General features: G+C 46.3%; 1 protein-coding gene across 1 annotated transcript in view; it reads right to left on the bottom strand.

The window, feature by feature from the left end:
* Positions 1–16,936, bottom strand: part of LOC147112444 (uncharacterized) — a 154,214-nt gene that overhangs the window by 117,561 nt on the left and 19,717 nt on the right. The window contains exon 5 of the mRNA XM_085998178.1: positions 5,945–6,064. Within this exon, the coding sequence (XP_085854304.1) occupies positions 5,945–6,064 (120 nt within the window). The remainder of the gene's footprint in view (positions 1–5,944; positions 6,065–16,936) is intronic.

Raw genomic sequence — 16,936 nt, 5'->3', positions numbered from 1 at the left:
ACACTAAGTTGGGAGGGACATTATGTTGTGTAGATGGGATCAGGAAGTTTCAAAGGGAAAGTGACAAATTAAGTGAGTGGGCAAAACTATGGCAAATGCATTTCAATGTGAGGAAGTGTGAGATCCACTTTGAATCTAAGAAAGACAAATCAGCATATTTTCTTAATTGTGAGAGATGGAAGGCAAAAGGATTTGGGTGTCCATGTGCACAGATCACTAAAAGTTCGTGCACAGGTACAAAAAGTAATCAAAAAGGCTAATGGAATGTTGGCCCTTATCTCAAGGGGGTCGAATATAAAGGGGAGAAAGTGATGCTTCAGTTGTACAGAGTCTTGGTAAGACCCCAACTGGAGTGCTGTGTTCCGTTTTGGGTACCGAACCTCAGGAAAGATATATTGGCCTTGGAGGGGGTACAGCGCAGATTCAATAGGATACCAGGGCTTGAAGGATTACATTATAAGGACAGGTTGCATAAACTTGGTTTTTATTCCCTTGAGTTCAGAAGGTTGAAGGGTGATCTAATCGAGGTGTTTAAAACAATGGCCCTGAAATTAGGATCGGGGGCTTGCCGCGCGTGCAAGCCCCCGATGTGCACTCACCCTGCGCGCCGACATCTGAAGCCCGGGCCTGCTTGCATTTCCTGTCACAAGCCCGGTTCAGATGTCGGCGCGATGTGCTTACCTGATCCAGCGGCGTAGTTAGTGCGATGTGCCGGCTGGGATCAGGTGAGCACTGTGCAGCCAATCAGGGGAGGGGAAACTCATTCATGAGTTTGACAGTAAGAGCTGTCAAACTCATGAAAAGTATGGGCTGCCAAAACACTATGGCCTAGAAATTCAGTGGGCCTTGCGCCCACTTAGCGCCTAAAGAGGTCTTTTGCGCCGGCGGGGTGGTAGCGCGGAAATTGAGTGCAGCGGTATTGGCGGCGGTAGCCGTTAGTGCTGCGCCGGGACCGATGACGTCATCGGTGTGCGCGGTGGCCCGTAACGCCCCGAAACCGCGCCGATCCCCATGTTTATTTGCGGCCGCCTCCTCCGAAGCAGGCGCAAACAGCGACCAGAAAACAGGGCCGTCCTGCTGCCATAGTGGGGCGCTTTAAAGTGGAAGGTGCGGCCGGCCGCTTTTTCGGCAGCCGCCTGCCCGCACCTCCTTCCCCGGCCTCCTCCACCCCCCCCACGGCATTGCCGGCTGGTTTCCGTGGAGCCCGGCACTTCTCCATTGTGCCGGGCTCTTTTGCCGGCACTCGCGATCGGGGCTCCGGCCGTTGCAGGCACCTCCCCCTTAAGAGAAGGAGGAGGCCTGCAGTACCGCAGCCTGCCGCACCGCATCGGGTGGCGCTGCGGCAACTAGCGCGCCGATATTCAGTTGCAGCGCCCCAAACGGAGGTGGGCACACCCTGGTATAGCGCCCGCTTCCGAATTGGGGCGCAGAAGACGAATATACGGCGTGCGCTAATGCCTCCCCGCCCAGCGCTAACTTTTGGGCGCGAGCGAGCTGCCCGCGCCCAAGTGAATTTCTAGGCCTATAACTTTAAATAAAATTTTAAAAAACAACCCACTGATTATATTAACTATAAATAAGTGTAAAAAAATGTTTTAAACAATTAATCAATTTTTTGAAAAAAATAAATTTTTTAAAAATAGGGTCTAAAACTAAACTTACCATCCTGTAAATTCTTTAAAAATAACAAACCTGTGGAAAAAAAATTTCTACATTGTACTAAAAGCCCACTTACCTGAAAAACTAAATACTTACGTCTTGTTTTTCCACGCGTAAAGACCGGAGGCCTTTACATGCGCGCAACTCTGAAAAAAAAAGGAATTTTACTGCGCACGCGCTGCCTGTGCAGTCGCGCACGTTCTGCCTCTTAACCCTTTGGATCAGAGGACAGGAAATGCCGGTTTTCAGCGCATGCGCTGTGCATGCTGAAAACCGGCAATTCCTCCGGGCACACGCGTGAGTACCCCGTCCTTACTCACGCGTTGTGCCCGGAATTACTGGGCCAACAAAGGGATTCAATAGAGTAGATACAGAGAAGCTATTTCCTCTGGTAGGGTAATCCAGAACAAGGAGGCACAATCTTAAAATTAGAACTAGACCATTTATGAGTGAATTCAGGAAACACTTTCTCAAAAAAGGGCAGTGGAATTCTGTTACTCTCTCTCCCTAAAGGCTGTAGATGCTGGGTCAAGTGACATTTTTAAGCATGTGATCATTAGTTTTTTGTTCGGTAATATTCAAAAGTCGCTGCAAGATGACTTCATTGGCGCTCCGACATAATATTAACCTGTAGTCAGGGAAAGTCATGCACTGTCTGCAGCCCAGCAGCAGAACCACGACAGGAGCCGACTGGCCAGAAGAGGCCAGGGTAAAAATTACCTGTTAGAACTTCTTGTGGACCAAGAGGAGCAGGAGTTTTCCCCCCAGACACCGAAAGAGTCCCTGGGCCTCGTCATGACCTTCGGTCGCCCTCAATGCCCCAGCCCTGGCCTCCCCCGATCTCTGACAGCCCTCAAGACCCCTCCTCCCACTGACTGAGTCCTCAGGTGCGGCCTCCTGCCACCAAATTACCGTTTCCCGTCTACTGGCCAGGTCGTGAATTTGGCCAGGTGACGGGTGGGATTCTGGGAACTTTTATTTCAATAAGGCCCTGCCATTAAGATTAGCAGGGCCTCCACATACCCGAACTCCCTGAGTGAGCCGCCAGGCACCAGGCTCACGCACATCGTTCCCGCCCGCCATAAAAACTGAGGCCATTGTGTCTATAAAGACAACTGGTGATGATGGGGGAAAAAGAGCAAGTATGTGTTTGAGAATGAGCTCTTATATAAAGCAGGCTTAGTACCGAGGTCTTAGAGGCTGTATCCTAGGTGGGCTTCTTTATTTGATGACAGAGTATTACTTTATATCTAAAGTTTGAACAAATAGGAAAGAATGTTATTGGCCCAGAAATTCGGGTCGGGGGCTTCCCGCGGGTGTAAGCCCCCGATCTGCACTTACCTTGCGCGCCAGCCGTTGAGCTGTAGGGCCCCGTGAAATTCCAATCCGGGGCCTGGTCCAGCTGCTGGCGCGCACTGCTTGCGTATCCCAGGGGCGCAGTTAGTTCGATGCGACCCCTGGGATCACATGGGCTATGGGCAGCCAATCGGAGCAGGGAATGCTCCATTCATAAGTCTGACAAGAAGAGCTGTCAAGACTTATAAATACTACGGTCCCAAAATAGCACTAAACCTTCAAATACATTTTTTAAAAACATCACATTTTTTAAATAAACTATAAATTACATTAAATAACTATTTTAAACAATAATTTAAATTTTTGAAACAAATAATTTTATATTCTAACGAGGCTACAAATAAACTTACCTTGCTTTAAAGTATTTAAAAATAATAAACCTGTGGAAAAAATGTTTTAATTTTAATTAATTCACCACTTACCTTGTAAAAAGCAGGCCTTACGCCTGCTTTTTATATTTCTAAATTCTGCAGGCTTACGAATCCGGAGAAACCTGTAAAAAAAAATTAAGTTTGTTGCGCACGCGCTGCCTCCCCCGCGCACGCGTTCGACCTCTGAACCTCTTCATTCAGGGGAACGGAAGTGCCGGTTTCCCGCGCATGCGCAGTGCATGCAGGAAACCGGCACTTCCATCGGACCCACAGGTGAGTACCCCGTGTGTACTCACCCGTGGAGACCCGAATTTCTGGGCCAATATTAACTCCTCCCGCAATGCAGGGATTAGGCCGCACTAAGGGAATCAATTAAATCACACCAATCATAACAAATTATTATTTTTCCCTGGGTGCAAAGCAGAGGAAAATTGGCCTCGTGATTTGATAAAGCATCACTGACTTAATCTGATAACCCAAGGTGACAAGCACTTTGGCTTGAAGCTGGCCTCTACAATAATCCACATACAGCCCCACCTCCTTTTAATGTATTACTTTAATTTAATTCTGCTATATGTGAAGTTTGAATAAATGAGGATATGAGATTAGCAGATGCAGATGTGGTCGTCATCATTCTTTAAATGTGGTTCAGCTTTCACATCCAAAAGTTACTCCCTGACTGTTCATAGTCAGTTTCCATTCCAGCCCTCTAGATATATTTTACAGAAAAACATGAGCCTGTGACCAATACAAATCACTATTGGTACCACTAGCATTTTTGACATTAGTTAAGGCACATGGAAGTTAAGCTACATTTTCTGATTTCAAATACCTTCAATGTTTTGTCCAACTGCTATTGAGAAGGTTTAATTTCACACCTAGTGTAGGGATTTCGCAATAATTTTGAAATTTCCTACTGTTCCGAAGATTGATTTTTTTGATTAAAGAATACCTGGGTAATATAGCTTTAAAAATCCAGGGATCAAAATGGCCACCAGACCATTGGCAGAAGACAAGGACTTGAAAAGGCAGCCTGCTGTGTCTGTGAAAAAGGTTCAATGGAGCAGTCAAACTGCCAATCAAGGCAGTTCAGGGAGTTCCCCTCCCTGCAGAGACAATCGACAGAAACTGCTACAATGTTTACACAAAGGATTAACCACTTGAGACTGCGGTTTCAGTCTGACCACAAGGACAATGACTTTGTTTACACTAACCTCCAAGGCTGTTTACTCAAGCAATCAAGGAAATAGACATGCTTTTTTTCAAACCACAGCAGCTTCATCCAAACCCATTTCAGACAATGGGGACAGTTTGGATCCCTTTTGTTTAGCCCAGATACATCCGGATTTGGGTGGGAAGGTTTCGGCGCCAAATGGGGTATAAAAGATAGCTTCTCAGAAGCCATCTCGCTCTCTGTGGCCTCGCCTCTGTGCCCTCTACAACGTGGGAGCCTGCCTAAAGGAGTGGAACACCAGCAGTTTACTTTTAAAATACTGGGGTGTTTTTACTTCAGGGCAGTGAAGATCAAAGATCACAGGGCACGGAGCAGGCATTTTTCATTGGTGAGCATATATTTTTCTGGCCCATTACAAGGCAACTTAGAATAGGTATAGGGGTGGAAATTAAGTGGGAATTTTGTTAGAACTGTGATTTTAGTTGATTTTCCCTCGTTGTGTCCATTCTCTCCTCCCCTATTTAAGTAACAGTGTTGCACTAGCAGAGAAGTGCTGTAGTGAACACTGAGTTCTGTATTGAAAGTGCTATTAAAAGGGGTGTTGCACTAAGCAGAGAAGTGCTTCAGTGGACACTAAGTAGCTGTATTAAGGTGCTGTATTTAAGTAAAGCCACTAAGTCTGTAAGGAGTAAAGTGCTGTATTTGAGTAACAGTGTTGCACTCGCAGAAAAGTGCTGTAGTGAACACAGAGTTCCGTATTAAAGTGCTGTTTTTTTAAGTAAAAGGTGCTGTAGTGAGCAAGGTGTTTCTATATCAAAAGTGCTATTAAAAGGGTGTTGCACTGGGCAGAGAAGTGCTGTAGTGAACACTAAGTAGCTGTATTTAAAAGTGCTGTATTTAAATAAAGGAGTGTTGCACTGAGCAAAGAGCGCTCTAGTGGACACTAAGTGTACTGCGTTAAGCAAAAGTGTTGTACCAGGCACAGGTGTGCTGTATCGATTATTTTAAGTTGTTTCTTTCTTTTGTTTCAATAAATACTGGTCTGTTTTGCACACAAACCACGAGTCTCAGTGTTGTTTTGTCTACATCACTACCGAATAAGTCCGGCGGTCAGAACCAGGAATAGGGGAGCGCTTCAAAACTGCACGGGGGTCCCTGGAGCAGCTCAGAGGCTTCTGGCTGGCCAGAGACAATAACCCCAACCCCGCTAGTGTTTAATTCCTACACTAGTCAATAAATTATTTTGACGGCATTTTTTAAAATTAGAATCAAAATCATAAAAAAACCATACTCAATTTCTGAAATGCATTTTTGTCTTTATGTAGAGCATCAATAATATGAACTCATATTTCAAACAAGATATTTCATTATGTGATAGACTCACCTCGGTCACTGAAGATTTTGCATGATTAAATGCAAAATGGTCAATTTCCTCTAAAAAGCTTGGTATACCAGTTTGTTTCAGCTCATTCTCATGTTCCCTCACTACTTCAGTTGGATTTCCCTTAAAACGAATGGAAAAGAAAAACAAATCAAGAACACATTGAATATTAGCTGATTTATCACAGATATGACTTTCTGCATTAATTCATTGTATTCACATCATGTAATGGAAAACAGCACTGCAACAGGTTCCTATAAAAGCATGGCAGCATAGGAGGGGATGGCAGGTATACTGCTTTTCCTAATCCATTGATGTATGTATAGGTTTTGTCTAGAAGTGTGCCTCATTGGATTTTGACAGGAGCTGACAGGACAGATGAAGTTCATACAACAAGGAAGTTAAGCATACACAAGGCAGCAGCTCTATATTTGTGTAGGATTAAACGTGGGTAATGGACAGCCAGGGAGTAGGGTTTGGATGTGAAAGCTGCATCACATTTAAAGAATGATGACAACCACGGAGCTTGGAGACAGAGCTGAGTGAATCGCAATCGGAGTGGATGGCAAGCAGAGTGGAAGAATTTGGTGATAGTAGGCATTTGGTGGAGAGGAGGAAGGTGCTTTCTCATGTCCAACTCAAAAGGAGGAGTGGAGCCACAGAACCCGAAGACTCTAAGGGAGGAGCAGCGGAATCCGAGGGTTTTAAGTTCAAGAATTGGAGAGCCCAGAGGGGAGAGAGTACAAGCATCAGGGAGAGAGGTAAAAACAGCTAAAGTGACATCAGCACGAGGGAAGGAGGTGATTGTTGAGTACCTGGTGGGTGTTTTCTCTTTCCGGATCAGATCAGGGAGGAGTCTTAAGTTTATTTCTGGTAAGTTTAGATAGTAGTCTAATAAATAGAAGCATTTTTTTAAAAATTCAGTGTTTTAGTGCTTAGTATAAGTTAGTTAGTGTGTAAAAAAAGGAAAACAAACTTAAGTAGATATAAATATTATAAATAATCAAGACTAAGATATGGCAGAGCAGGTTGTGTGTCTGGACTGCAGTACGTGGGAGTCTGTAGACAGTGAGACTGTCCCGAGCGAACACACCTGCAGTAGATGTTTCAGTCTCGAATCTCTCCGGCTCAGATTCATTGAGCTGGAGAGCGAGTTGGAGACACACTGGCACATAAGGGAGGGGGAGCAGTATCTGGACAGTTTGCTCCAGACTTTGGTCCCACCTCGTAGAGAAGTGCAGGATCAGAATGGGGCTAATGTGACCCATAGTGTGTAGAGTAAGGGAAACCTGGATGAGATAGAGAATAAGAATCCGCAGAAACTAATGCTATTCAACAGGTACAATGTACTTGCTACCTGTGAGGATAAGGATAAAGACTGTTGCAAGGACAGCCAGAATCCAGACCATGGCACCTTGGAGCAGGAGGCTGCCCATAGGGGGGAGGAGGAGGAGGAGGGGAAGCATAATGTGGTAGTTGTAGGGGATTCAATAATTAGGGGAACAGATAGCATCATTATAAATCGAGTATCCCACGTGGTATGTTGCCTACCTGGTGCCAGGGTGAGAGACATCTCAAACCAGCTTGAAAGGATATTAGAGAGGGAGGGGGAGGATCCAGTTGGTGTGGTCCATGTTGCGACCAACAATATAGGGAAGAGTAGGCAAGAGGTCCTGTTTGGGGAGTACCAGGAACTAGGAGCTAAATTAAAGAACAGGACCTCAAAGGTTCTAATCTCTGGATTATTACCTGAGCCACGTGCAAATTGGTGTAGGGATAAGCAGATTAAGGAGGTGAACACTTGGCTGAAGGAGTGGTGTGGGAAAGAGGAATTCCATTTCATGGGGCACTGGCACCAGTATTGGGACAGGAAGGAACTGTAACGTTGGGAATGGGCTCCATCTGAACTGGGCTGGGACCAGTGTCCTAGCAGAAAGGATAAATAGGGCGGTCACAAGGACTTTAAACTAGTAAATGGAGAGGGGGAGGGCTCAGGTGGAAAATGTAGTATAAATAATAGTTCAAAAACAAATGAAAGGGAAAAGAGTAGAGTAACAGTCAGAAATTGTGCTTTAGGCACTACAGGTAAAGGGTAAACTAAAAGATGTAAAGTGATTAAACCAGGAGAGAGAAATAAGAAACATGTGAGTAAAACATTAGAGCTGTACGACAGGGTAGGGTGTGTGGCCCAATTAAGCGTTCTTTATACAAACACACTGAGTATAAGGAATAAATTGAATGAACTGCAGGTGCAAATTCAACTTGGAGGGTATGACATGGTAGCCATTACTGAGACATGGCTGCAAGGTGGTCAGGACTGGGAACTAAATATACCAGGTTATAAGGTCTACAGGAAAGATAGGGAAAATGGTAGAGGGGGAGGAGCAGCCTTAGTGATCAAGGATGAAATCACTTCAATGATAAGAGAGGATATTACAAGAGGTAAGCAGGCAGTGGAAACTTTCTGGGTAGAATTAAGAAATAGGAAAGGATTTAAGACTGTAGTAGGAGTTGTGTTTAGGCCCCTGGTAGCAGCTGTGAAGTGCTAGATTGTATAAATGCAGAGATTAGACAAGTGTGTAGCAAAGACAGAGTGGTTTTAATGGGCGATTTTAACTTTCATATCAATTGGGATAAGCAGACTAGAACGTTTCAGAAAGTTAATGAATTTCTTGAGTGTGTCTGGGATAGTTTTCTGCAACAATATATTCTAGAGGCAACAAGGGTGCATGCCACATCAAATCATAAAGGGTTACAGCACAGAAGGAGGCCATTCGGCCTGTCGAGCCTGTGCCGGCGCTCTGCAAGTCTTTCTAGTACCTCCTCATCAATTTTTAACCCATCCGGTATCTCAGCTACCTCCTCTTTCACTATGACTTTGGCAGCATCTTCTTCCTTGGTAAAGACAGTACTAAATTGTTACGAGATTTTGACAGCTCCAGCAGCAATGACCATGAAATGGTGAGTATCCCTTTAAGTAGCACTTGAAAGTGACATCACCGCCTTGTTTACCCACAAACAGCTGGTCGCTGTTAGGAGACAGCATTAGTTGAAGCGCTAGCCACCAAAATGCCGTGCAACCTCTTTAATGAGTGCTAGCAGGCATTTTAAGTGTAATCAGCTGTTTAACGATTCTCCGGGCGGCTGTTCCTAGTGCAAACTTCAACTCCTTTACCAAGATGGTGTCTTGCGCTAAACACGGGCTAAACCGCCGTTTCAGTTTAAGACCCTATCTTGGACACCTCTTTACCTCCTTAGCTCCTAAAGTGTTTGTCAAAAATCGCCCCCATGGGCTTTTCAGCCTGGAAAGGAGGCATCAGAGAGGCAATATAAGATTGCTAAGGGTATAGAAAAAGCGAATTTGGAAAGCAACCAGCCGAGATTAAATAAAATGAATTTGAGAATCCTGCAGTGTCACTCGATTCTCTTTAGAGTAAGGGAGGAATTTTACAGAACTTTCCCTTCAGAGATAAATAAGTAGAGTAAAGCTCAGGCAAGGGTGATTTCACATGTTCCAGACAAGGGCTGTTTGATCGGCCAAATGACCTTTTCTTCGTCCATGGTTTCATATGTTCTAACATGATTTCTATCTTTTATATATAATTGGGGAAAAAATTGGGTATAGCCCATTTTGGGGCACTAACCTCGCCAGGGTGCTAATTTTAGCGCCCCGAAAAAGTGAGTGCCCCCTACCCCGTAAATTCAGTAGTAGCACCCCAAGCATGAGGCGGGGTACTACTGGAAGTGCTCCACCTCCTTCTTGGGGTACAACTACTCAATTTCGCGGTGCTACGCGCAGCAGTGCCACGCGTGGTGGCAAGTAGCGCTGCGTCATTGATTCCATGATTAAAGGGGAGGGGTCTAGCGCTGTGCGCACCGGGGCTCTGCCGGACCACCGGAGAGCGTGCTGCCATGGAAACAGCCCAGCATATAGAAATGTTAAAGGTGGGCAGGTGCTGGCAGTCGGCCAAAATAAAAACGGCCGCCCGACACCTGCCCTTTAAGTAGTGCCGCCGCCCGCTACCGCCGTTGCAAAACCGCCCCCGGATCCTGCTATGGGGCGGAGGAGCTAAACACGATCAAAATCACTAAGGAAGTGGTACTCGGTAAAATAATGGGACTCAAGGCAGATAAATCACCTGGACTTGATGGCTTACATCCTAGGGTCTTGAGGGAAGTGGCGGTAGGGATTGTGGATGCATTAGTAATAATTTTCCAAAACTCCCTGGACTCAGCAAAGGTCCTGGCAGACTGGAAAACTGCTAATGTAACACCCTTATTTAAAAAGGGCAGTAAACAGAAGGCTAGAAACTATAGACCGGTTAGCCTAACATCTGTGGTAGGTAAAATTTTGGAGTCCATTATTAAGGAGACAGTAACAGGACAGCTGGATAATCATAATTTAATAGGACAAAGTCAGCATGGTTTTATGAAGGGGAAGTCATGTTTGACAAATTTGCTGGAGTTCTTTGAGGAAGTAACATATAGGGTGGATAAAGGGGAACCAGTGGACATAGTGTATTTAGACTTCCAAAAGGCATTTGACAAGGTGTCACGCAAAAGATTATTGCTTAAGATAAAAAATCACGGGATTGGGGGTAATATTCTGGCATGGATAGAGGATTGGCTATCGAACAGAAGGCATCGAGTTGGGATAAATGGTTCATTCTCAGACTGGCAATCAGTAACCAGTGGTGTACCGCAGGGGTCAGTGCTGGGTCCACAACTCTTTACAATCTATATTAACGATTTGGAGGAGGGGACCGAGTGTAACATATCAAAGTTTGCAGATGATACTAAGATGGGAGGGAAAGTAGTGAGTGAGGAGGACATAAAAAACCTGCAAGGGGACATAGACAGGCTAAGTAAGTGGGCAGAGATTTGGTAGATGGAATACAATACTGGAAAGTGTGAGGTTATGCACTTTGGCAGGAAAAATCGTAGAGCAAGTTATTATCTTAATGGCAAGAAACTGGAAAGTACTGAAGTACAAAGGGATCTGGGGGTCCTGGTGCACGAAACTCAAAAGGTTAGTATGCAGGTGCAGCAAGTGATTAAGAAGGCCAATGGAATGTTGGCTTTCATTGCTAGGGGGATAGAATATAAAAATAGGGAGGTATTGCTTCAGTTGTACAAGGTATTGGTGAGACCGCACCTGGAATACTGCATACAGTTTTGGTGTCCATACTTAAGAAAAGACATACTTGCTCTCGAGTCAGTACAAAGAAGGTTCACTCGGTTAATCCCGGGGATGAGGGGATGGACATATGAGGAGAGGTTGAGTAGATTGGGACTCTACTCATTGGAGTTCAGAAGAATGAGAGGCAATCTTATTGAAACATACAAGATTGTGAAGGGGTTGGATCGGGTGGATGCGGGGAGGATGTTCCCGATGATGGGTGAAACTAGAACTAGGGGGCATAGTCTTAGAATAAGGGGCTGCTCTTTCAAAACTGAGATGAGGAGGAACTACTTCACTCAGAGGGTGGTAGGTCCATGGAATATGCTGCCCCAAAAAGCTGTAGAAGCTACATCTGTAAAGTCTGTAGGTATTATAGTGAATTAATACACAGACTACAAGAGTAACTTTAACAGGACTTTACTATTCGAAGGTCAGGGCGAATCTGCCCAATAAATCCTGACACAGCACTTATATACCGGTGTGGTCACCGTCGGTATTACAGTATACAGCAGCCAAGATAAAGTAGTGCCACACCTAAAATAGTTCTCTTAAAGGTGAACGGTTACATACAATAGTTCTCTTAAAGGTAGAACAGTTTCATACACTACAATCCTCCCTTTTTAGCTTACAACATACTTATTCCCCATTAAACATAACATCCTAACATATATCCAACTTTATGTTAAACAGTTCACAGATGTAGTTTCTGCGGAAACAGTTCACAGATTCAGTCTCTGCGGGAAACAGTTCATAGATTCAGTCTCTGCGGAAAACAGTTCACAGATTCAACCTCGGTGGATGCGCCTTCCGTGCTTCTTGACTCGGTCCTGACAACGCCTCAGTGGTGTAGCAGTTCCCTGTGGTGTAGTCGGTTCACGTTGCTGGAGTGACTCATCCAATAGTCCTTCACTGGACTTAACAGCTTGAACTTCCGTCCTTCTGAACCAGCATTGTTGGCTTGTAAAAACTTGAGTACCTTGGGAAGTTTTCTACTTCCAAACTGATTTGGCTCCGTTCGCAGGAACCCCGTGCGTGATCTAGTAGTGATGATGATGGTCCAGATGATCATCATCTTCTGCTTCGTCTTTTCCTTTTCTGCTTCTTGGAGCCTCTCTGGGCTCCATTGTCAGCTGCCAGCTGCATGCACAGTTCCTCCTTCTCGTCCTTCTGGGCTCCACTGTCAGCTGCCAGCTGCATGCACAGTTCCTCCTTCTCGTCCTCCTTTTTCCGTAGTAGCGCCACCATCTCCCGATGTTCCTTAGACTTTTTGTGATTCTTCATGGTTTCTGCACTTTGGGAGTTTTCATCACAAGCTGGACAGAACAGATCATCGTAATATTCGATGTCGTCCAACAGGTCATGGTAATATACGGTGTCATCCTGAGCTAGGCCAGCGAGAGGGTCTTCTATTTCCTCCATACCCAGCTGGACATTAGCCAGCTGTTGTTCCAAATCCAGACATCTTTCCTGAAGAGACTTCTTCAGGCGTTCAGCTTCATCCAGCTTTTTCTGGGCTTCCTGCAAGTCTTTTACTAATGACGTCATTTGTGATTTCAATACTTCAACTTCATTCGGAGATTGATTGATTGTATTATTCAATCCCTCTACTGGAGCAGCTGTTTCAACATTCTGTTGTTCACATTGACGTGAGTCAGCGTACTTTTGGCATCCAAGTAAAATCTGCGTTGCAACCTCAGCTATTTCCATAACTTTTGAGAGCTCCGAACCCCTTTCCTTTGAAGATTGAAGCTCGTGTTCAAATTGTTCCCATTGCAGAGTCTTGTCCCTCAGCATATGAAGGAGTTGGCTGACCGTTAACTCTTCCGACCTCATACGTTTCCCAGTAGCTGCAGGGCTGTTTATAACCTTGCCCTGGGGCTCCTTTGCTGTTTCTACTTCGCCATCATCCGCAGCCTCCACCATTCGAATTTCCACACTTGAATCGTCCGGTGATACTGCACCCAACTTCAGTAGGAGCTGGGAGTTCATGGTGACCAAATCAGTCTTTTCTGCCTGCAATCCGCTAACAAGCGCTTTCAGTTGCTGAACATCTTGCTCCACCAGATTAGAGCACGCACCTTCAGAACCCGAATCAGCTTTGATTCGTTTGGCCTCCTTGCCCCGACGGTTTGTGTGCTCCTGCTCCTTTTTCTCCATCAGCTGTTTCTGTTGTCTTCCCAGGTTCTCCCACTCTGTGTCACAGAACTTTTTCATTGCTTTCATCTCTTGTTCGAGACGGCAACTCAATTGTTCTAATTGCTGTTGTAATTTGAAATGGAGTTGAGTTCGAGCCCGGTGTTCCTCAGAATTGTGCATCTCTGTAAACTGGCCAGACTCAGAATTCTCTGTCACTCTATGTTGTTGTTGTTCAGTGGAATTCTGTTCTGAAACTTTGTTCTCCTCTGAAGCATAAGCATTTATGCACTCCTTCATTTTTCCAACCTTAGTCAGCAAGTCCATTTTAGACTTGTCTTTCGCACCTGGGCTGGTCTTATCGTCATCCGTTTCAGAGTCTGAGCTGATTGTCTTCACCGAGTTCTCACTCATTATTGCCTTTAGGTAGTGCCATTCCATGTTTATTTCCCAGATCCACTCCCGTCCCAGAAGTGGTGGACCTCCCTCAGGTAGTACATATAAATACATTCCTTGGTGTTCTTTGCCCCTGTCTCTCACCTTGACTTTTATCTTTCCCATGGGGTATACTTTCTGCCCCGTGTATGTCTGCAATACGATCTTGGTATCTCTCAAGGGTATGTGTGAGAATAGCCGGTTGTAATCCCTTCGATTTATGACTGATAGGGCTGATCCTGTGTCCAATTCCATTTCCACTCGGACTCCGGCTATTTTTAGCATGACCCAGATAGTTTGTAGGCCAGTTTCCTTACTCACATTGTGAATTCTCAGACTACCCAGTTCCTGGCCGGTTGGGTCTGAATCCGAATTCTGTTCATCTGAACTCTTCTCAGCCACCTTGTGTACCTTGTTGTACCTTCCCTGCGGTGACTTTTTTTTATTGTTGGTCTTCTTTCCTGACTGGCATACCTTAGCTATGTGACCAAGCTTGCCACATTTTCTACATTCTTGGTTTTTAAACCAGCATTGGTTCTGGTCGTGTGTTGTCTTCCCACAACGATAACATTTCGTTGTACCCGAAGTAATTTGATCCACACTGAGTACCGCTGCCTTTAGCTGCATTTCCGCTGTGCCTCTCGCTGCGGCTTCGTGCGATGCTGCAATAAGGACAGCCTTATCAAGTGTAAGATCGTTCTCTTCTAGCAGACGCTTTTGTGTTCCTTCCTTCGACAACCCGCACACGAACTTGTCTCTCAATGCCTCTGTCAGATTTTCCCCAAACTGGCAGTATTTCGCTAGTCTACGCAGTTCGACCAAGTATTCTGCGTTGCTTTCCTCTTTCCGTTGCATTCTCGCATAGAATTTGAATCGTTCCGCCAACATCAGTGGTGTGGGGTTCAAATGATCCTTCAGGACAGCAACAATATTAGCGAAGGTCTGATCCGCCGGTTTAGCTGGTGATAGAAGATGCCTCAATAGCCCGTATGTCTTCGCCCCCATTGCGTTTAATAAGGTGAGAGCTTTATCATCATCATCTATTTTATTGGCCTCACAATATGTCTCGATACGTTCTACGTACGTGGCCCAATCTTCCACCTCGGCATCGAAGTTGTTGATGTTACCTTGCTTAGGCATCTTCACTATCTCTCACTATCTTTCTGCGAAACAACAGAATTTCTCTTTAACTTTTTTTTTTTCAAAAATGGCGGTTTCCCGCGCTTGTCTTCTTCCCCGCCTACTGGCAAAATGGCGGTTTCCCGCACTTGTCTTCTTCCCCGCCTCCGAAAATGGCGGTTTCCCGCGCTTGTCTTCTTCTGGTGGGAGGGTAAGCTTTGCCCTCGGGCGCCGACCGCTGGTTTACAGGGTTTGCGGTCTGTGCGCCAGCTTCAGTTTATTCTGAAGCGCGCGCTAGAAAAGCCGATCGCGTTCCTTGTTCCCCCCCCCCTTCTTCTTTTCGGCAGGGGCAACCGGCGCTGGGGACAACCAGTTGGCGTCGGACAGATCCAGCTCCTGGTCCTTCACGGCAGCTGCTGTAAGCCGCTGGCCGGAACCTCGCTCGGTCTCTCTCTCGGGCTCTGTCTCTCCTGCTCACGCGGCTCTCGCTCGCTCTTTCTCGGGCTCTGTCTCTCCCGCTCGCGCGGCTCTCGCTCGCTCTCTCTCGGGCTCTGTCTCTCCCGCTCGCTCGGCTCTCGCTCACTCTCTCTCGGGCTCTGTCTCTCCCGCTCGCGCGGCTCTCCCTCAGCGGCTTTAAACGCCTCTCCCAGACCTCCCGCAGTCCGGTCCTTTCCTCCCCGGCTGCGGCTGATTCTTCGCGGGTTATTTAGTTATTTATTTATTTATTGCCTCCGCGCCTTATGATCCCGGTCGCAGCGCCTCGTGGCCTCGGTAGCTGCCCGGCCTTGTTCGCCGGTCGCGGTCTAGCTGTCTCACGACGCCGTTGCGTCTCCCAGCCCGCTTGTACCGCAGCTTCCGTGCTCCACGCTGCCCCCATCTCAGCGCCTCTGGGCCCGACTTCTGTCCGGCTCCTTTCCCCCCGACCGTGGTCGAGTTCACCGCCCTTATCCTCCGTTTATTTTTTTATTTTTCCCCTTACTCACACACAGTCCACGTGGCCGACTTGCTTCTCTTGGCTGATCGGCTCACTCACTACCGTGGCAGAAGGGACAATCTGTGCCTGTTGCTGATGGAAGGCTTCGTGTCTGAAGTCTTCCTTCTTCTTTGCTCTGCAGACTCGAGTTTTCTCTCAGCAGAACGACGAGGGCGGGTGCCTCTTCTCGACGCTCGGTAACTGCTTTGGATGTATCGCTGCCGCAGGGTAAAATCGAACTCGTCGCCACTGTAAAGTCTGTAGGTATTATAGTGAATTAATACACAGACTACAAGAGTAACTTTAACAGGGCTTTACTATTCGAAGGTCAGGGCGAATCTGCCCAATAAATCCTGACACAGCACTTATATACCGGTGTGGTCACCGTCGGTATTACAGTATACAGCAGCCAAGATAAAGTAGTGCCACACCTAAAATAGTTCTCTTAAAGGTGAACGGTTACATACAATAGTTCTCTTAAAGGTAGAACAGTTACATACACTACAACATCATTACATAAATTTAAAACAGAAATAGACAGTTTCCTAGAAGTAAAGGGAATTAAGGGTTACGGGGAGCGGGCAGGAATTTGGACATGAGTCTAGGTTCGGATCGGACATGGCCCTGTGGGTAGTGGAGCGGGCCCAGGGGCCGTGTAGCCTGATCCTGCTCCTATTTCGTGTGTCTAACTCTGTTAGATTCAGGAGATGGTTCTGTGATAGTAGATTGGCGGTTAGGATCAGATCAGCCATGATCTTATTGAATGGCGGAGCAGGCTCGAGGGGCCGATTGGCCTACTCCTGCTCCTATTTCTTATGTTCTTATGTTCGCATATCGCCCGGCAATAGGTCAGGGGGCACAAGGGAAGTTTGCAACTGGGGAGCAAACGGGGCGCTGCTCACACCGATGACATTATCATCGCCAGCGCAGCAGAGCGGGGCGCTACCGACTACCACTGCTGCTAACAAGAGGCGCAAAGCAACCCGATTTCTAGTCCAAGATAGTTAGGGGCTAAATTCGGTTGATTTGCGCCTCCCTACCATAGGGTCGCTACCCAATTTGTACCCCTTAGACTTAAAGGGGGAATTATAATGCAAATAAGCAGGTGGGTTTGGGTCATGTGGAAAGTTAAAGGCCTAGAAATTGGGTATAG

This window comes from Somniosus microcephalus, chromosome 9 (genome assembly GCF_052327205.1).
Source record: "Somniosus microcephalus isolate GS21.2 chromosome 9, FLI_Smic_1.0, whole genome shotgun sequence".
Classification (NCBI taxonomy): domain Eukaryota; kingdom Metazoa; phylum Chordata; class Chondrichthyes; order Squaliformes; family Somniosidae; genus Somniosus; species Somniosus microcephalus.
This window is presented reverse-complemented; position numbering and strand designations above follow the sequence as displayed.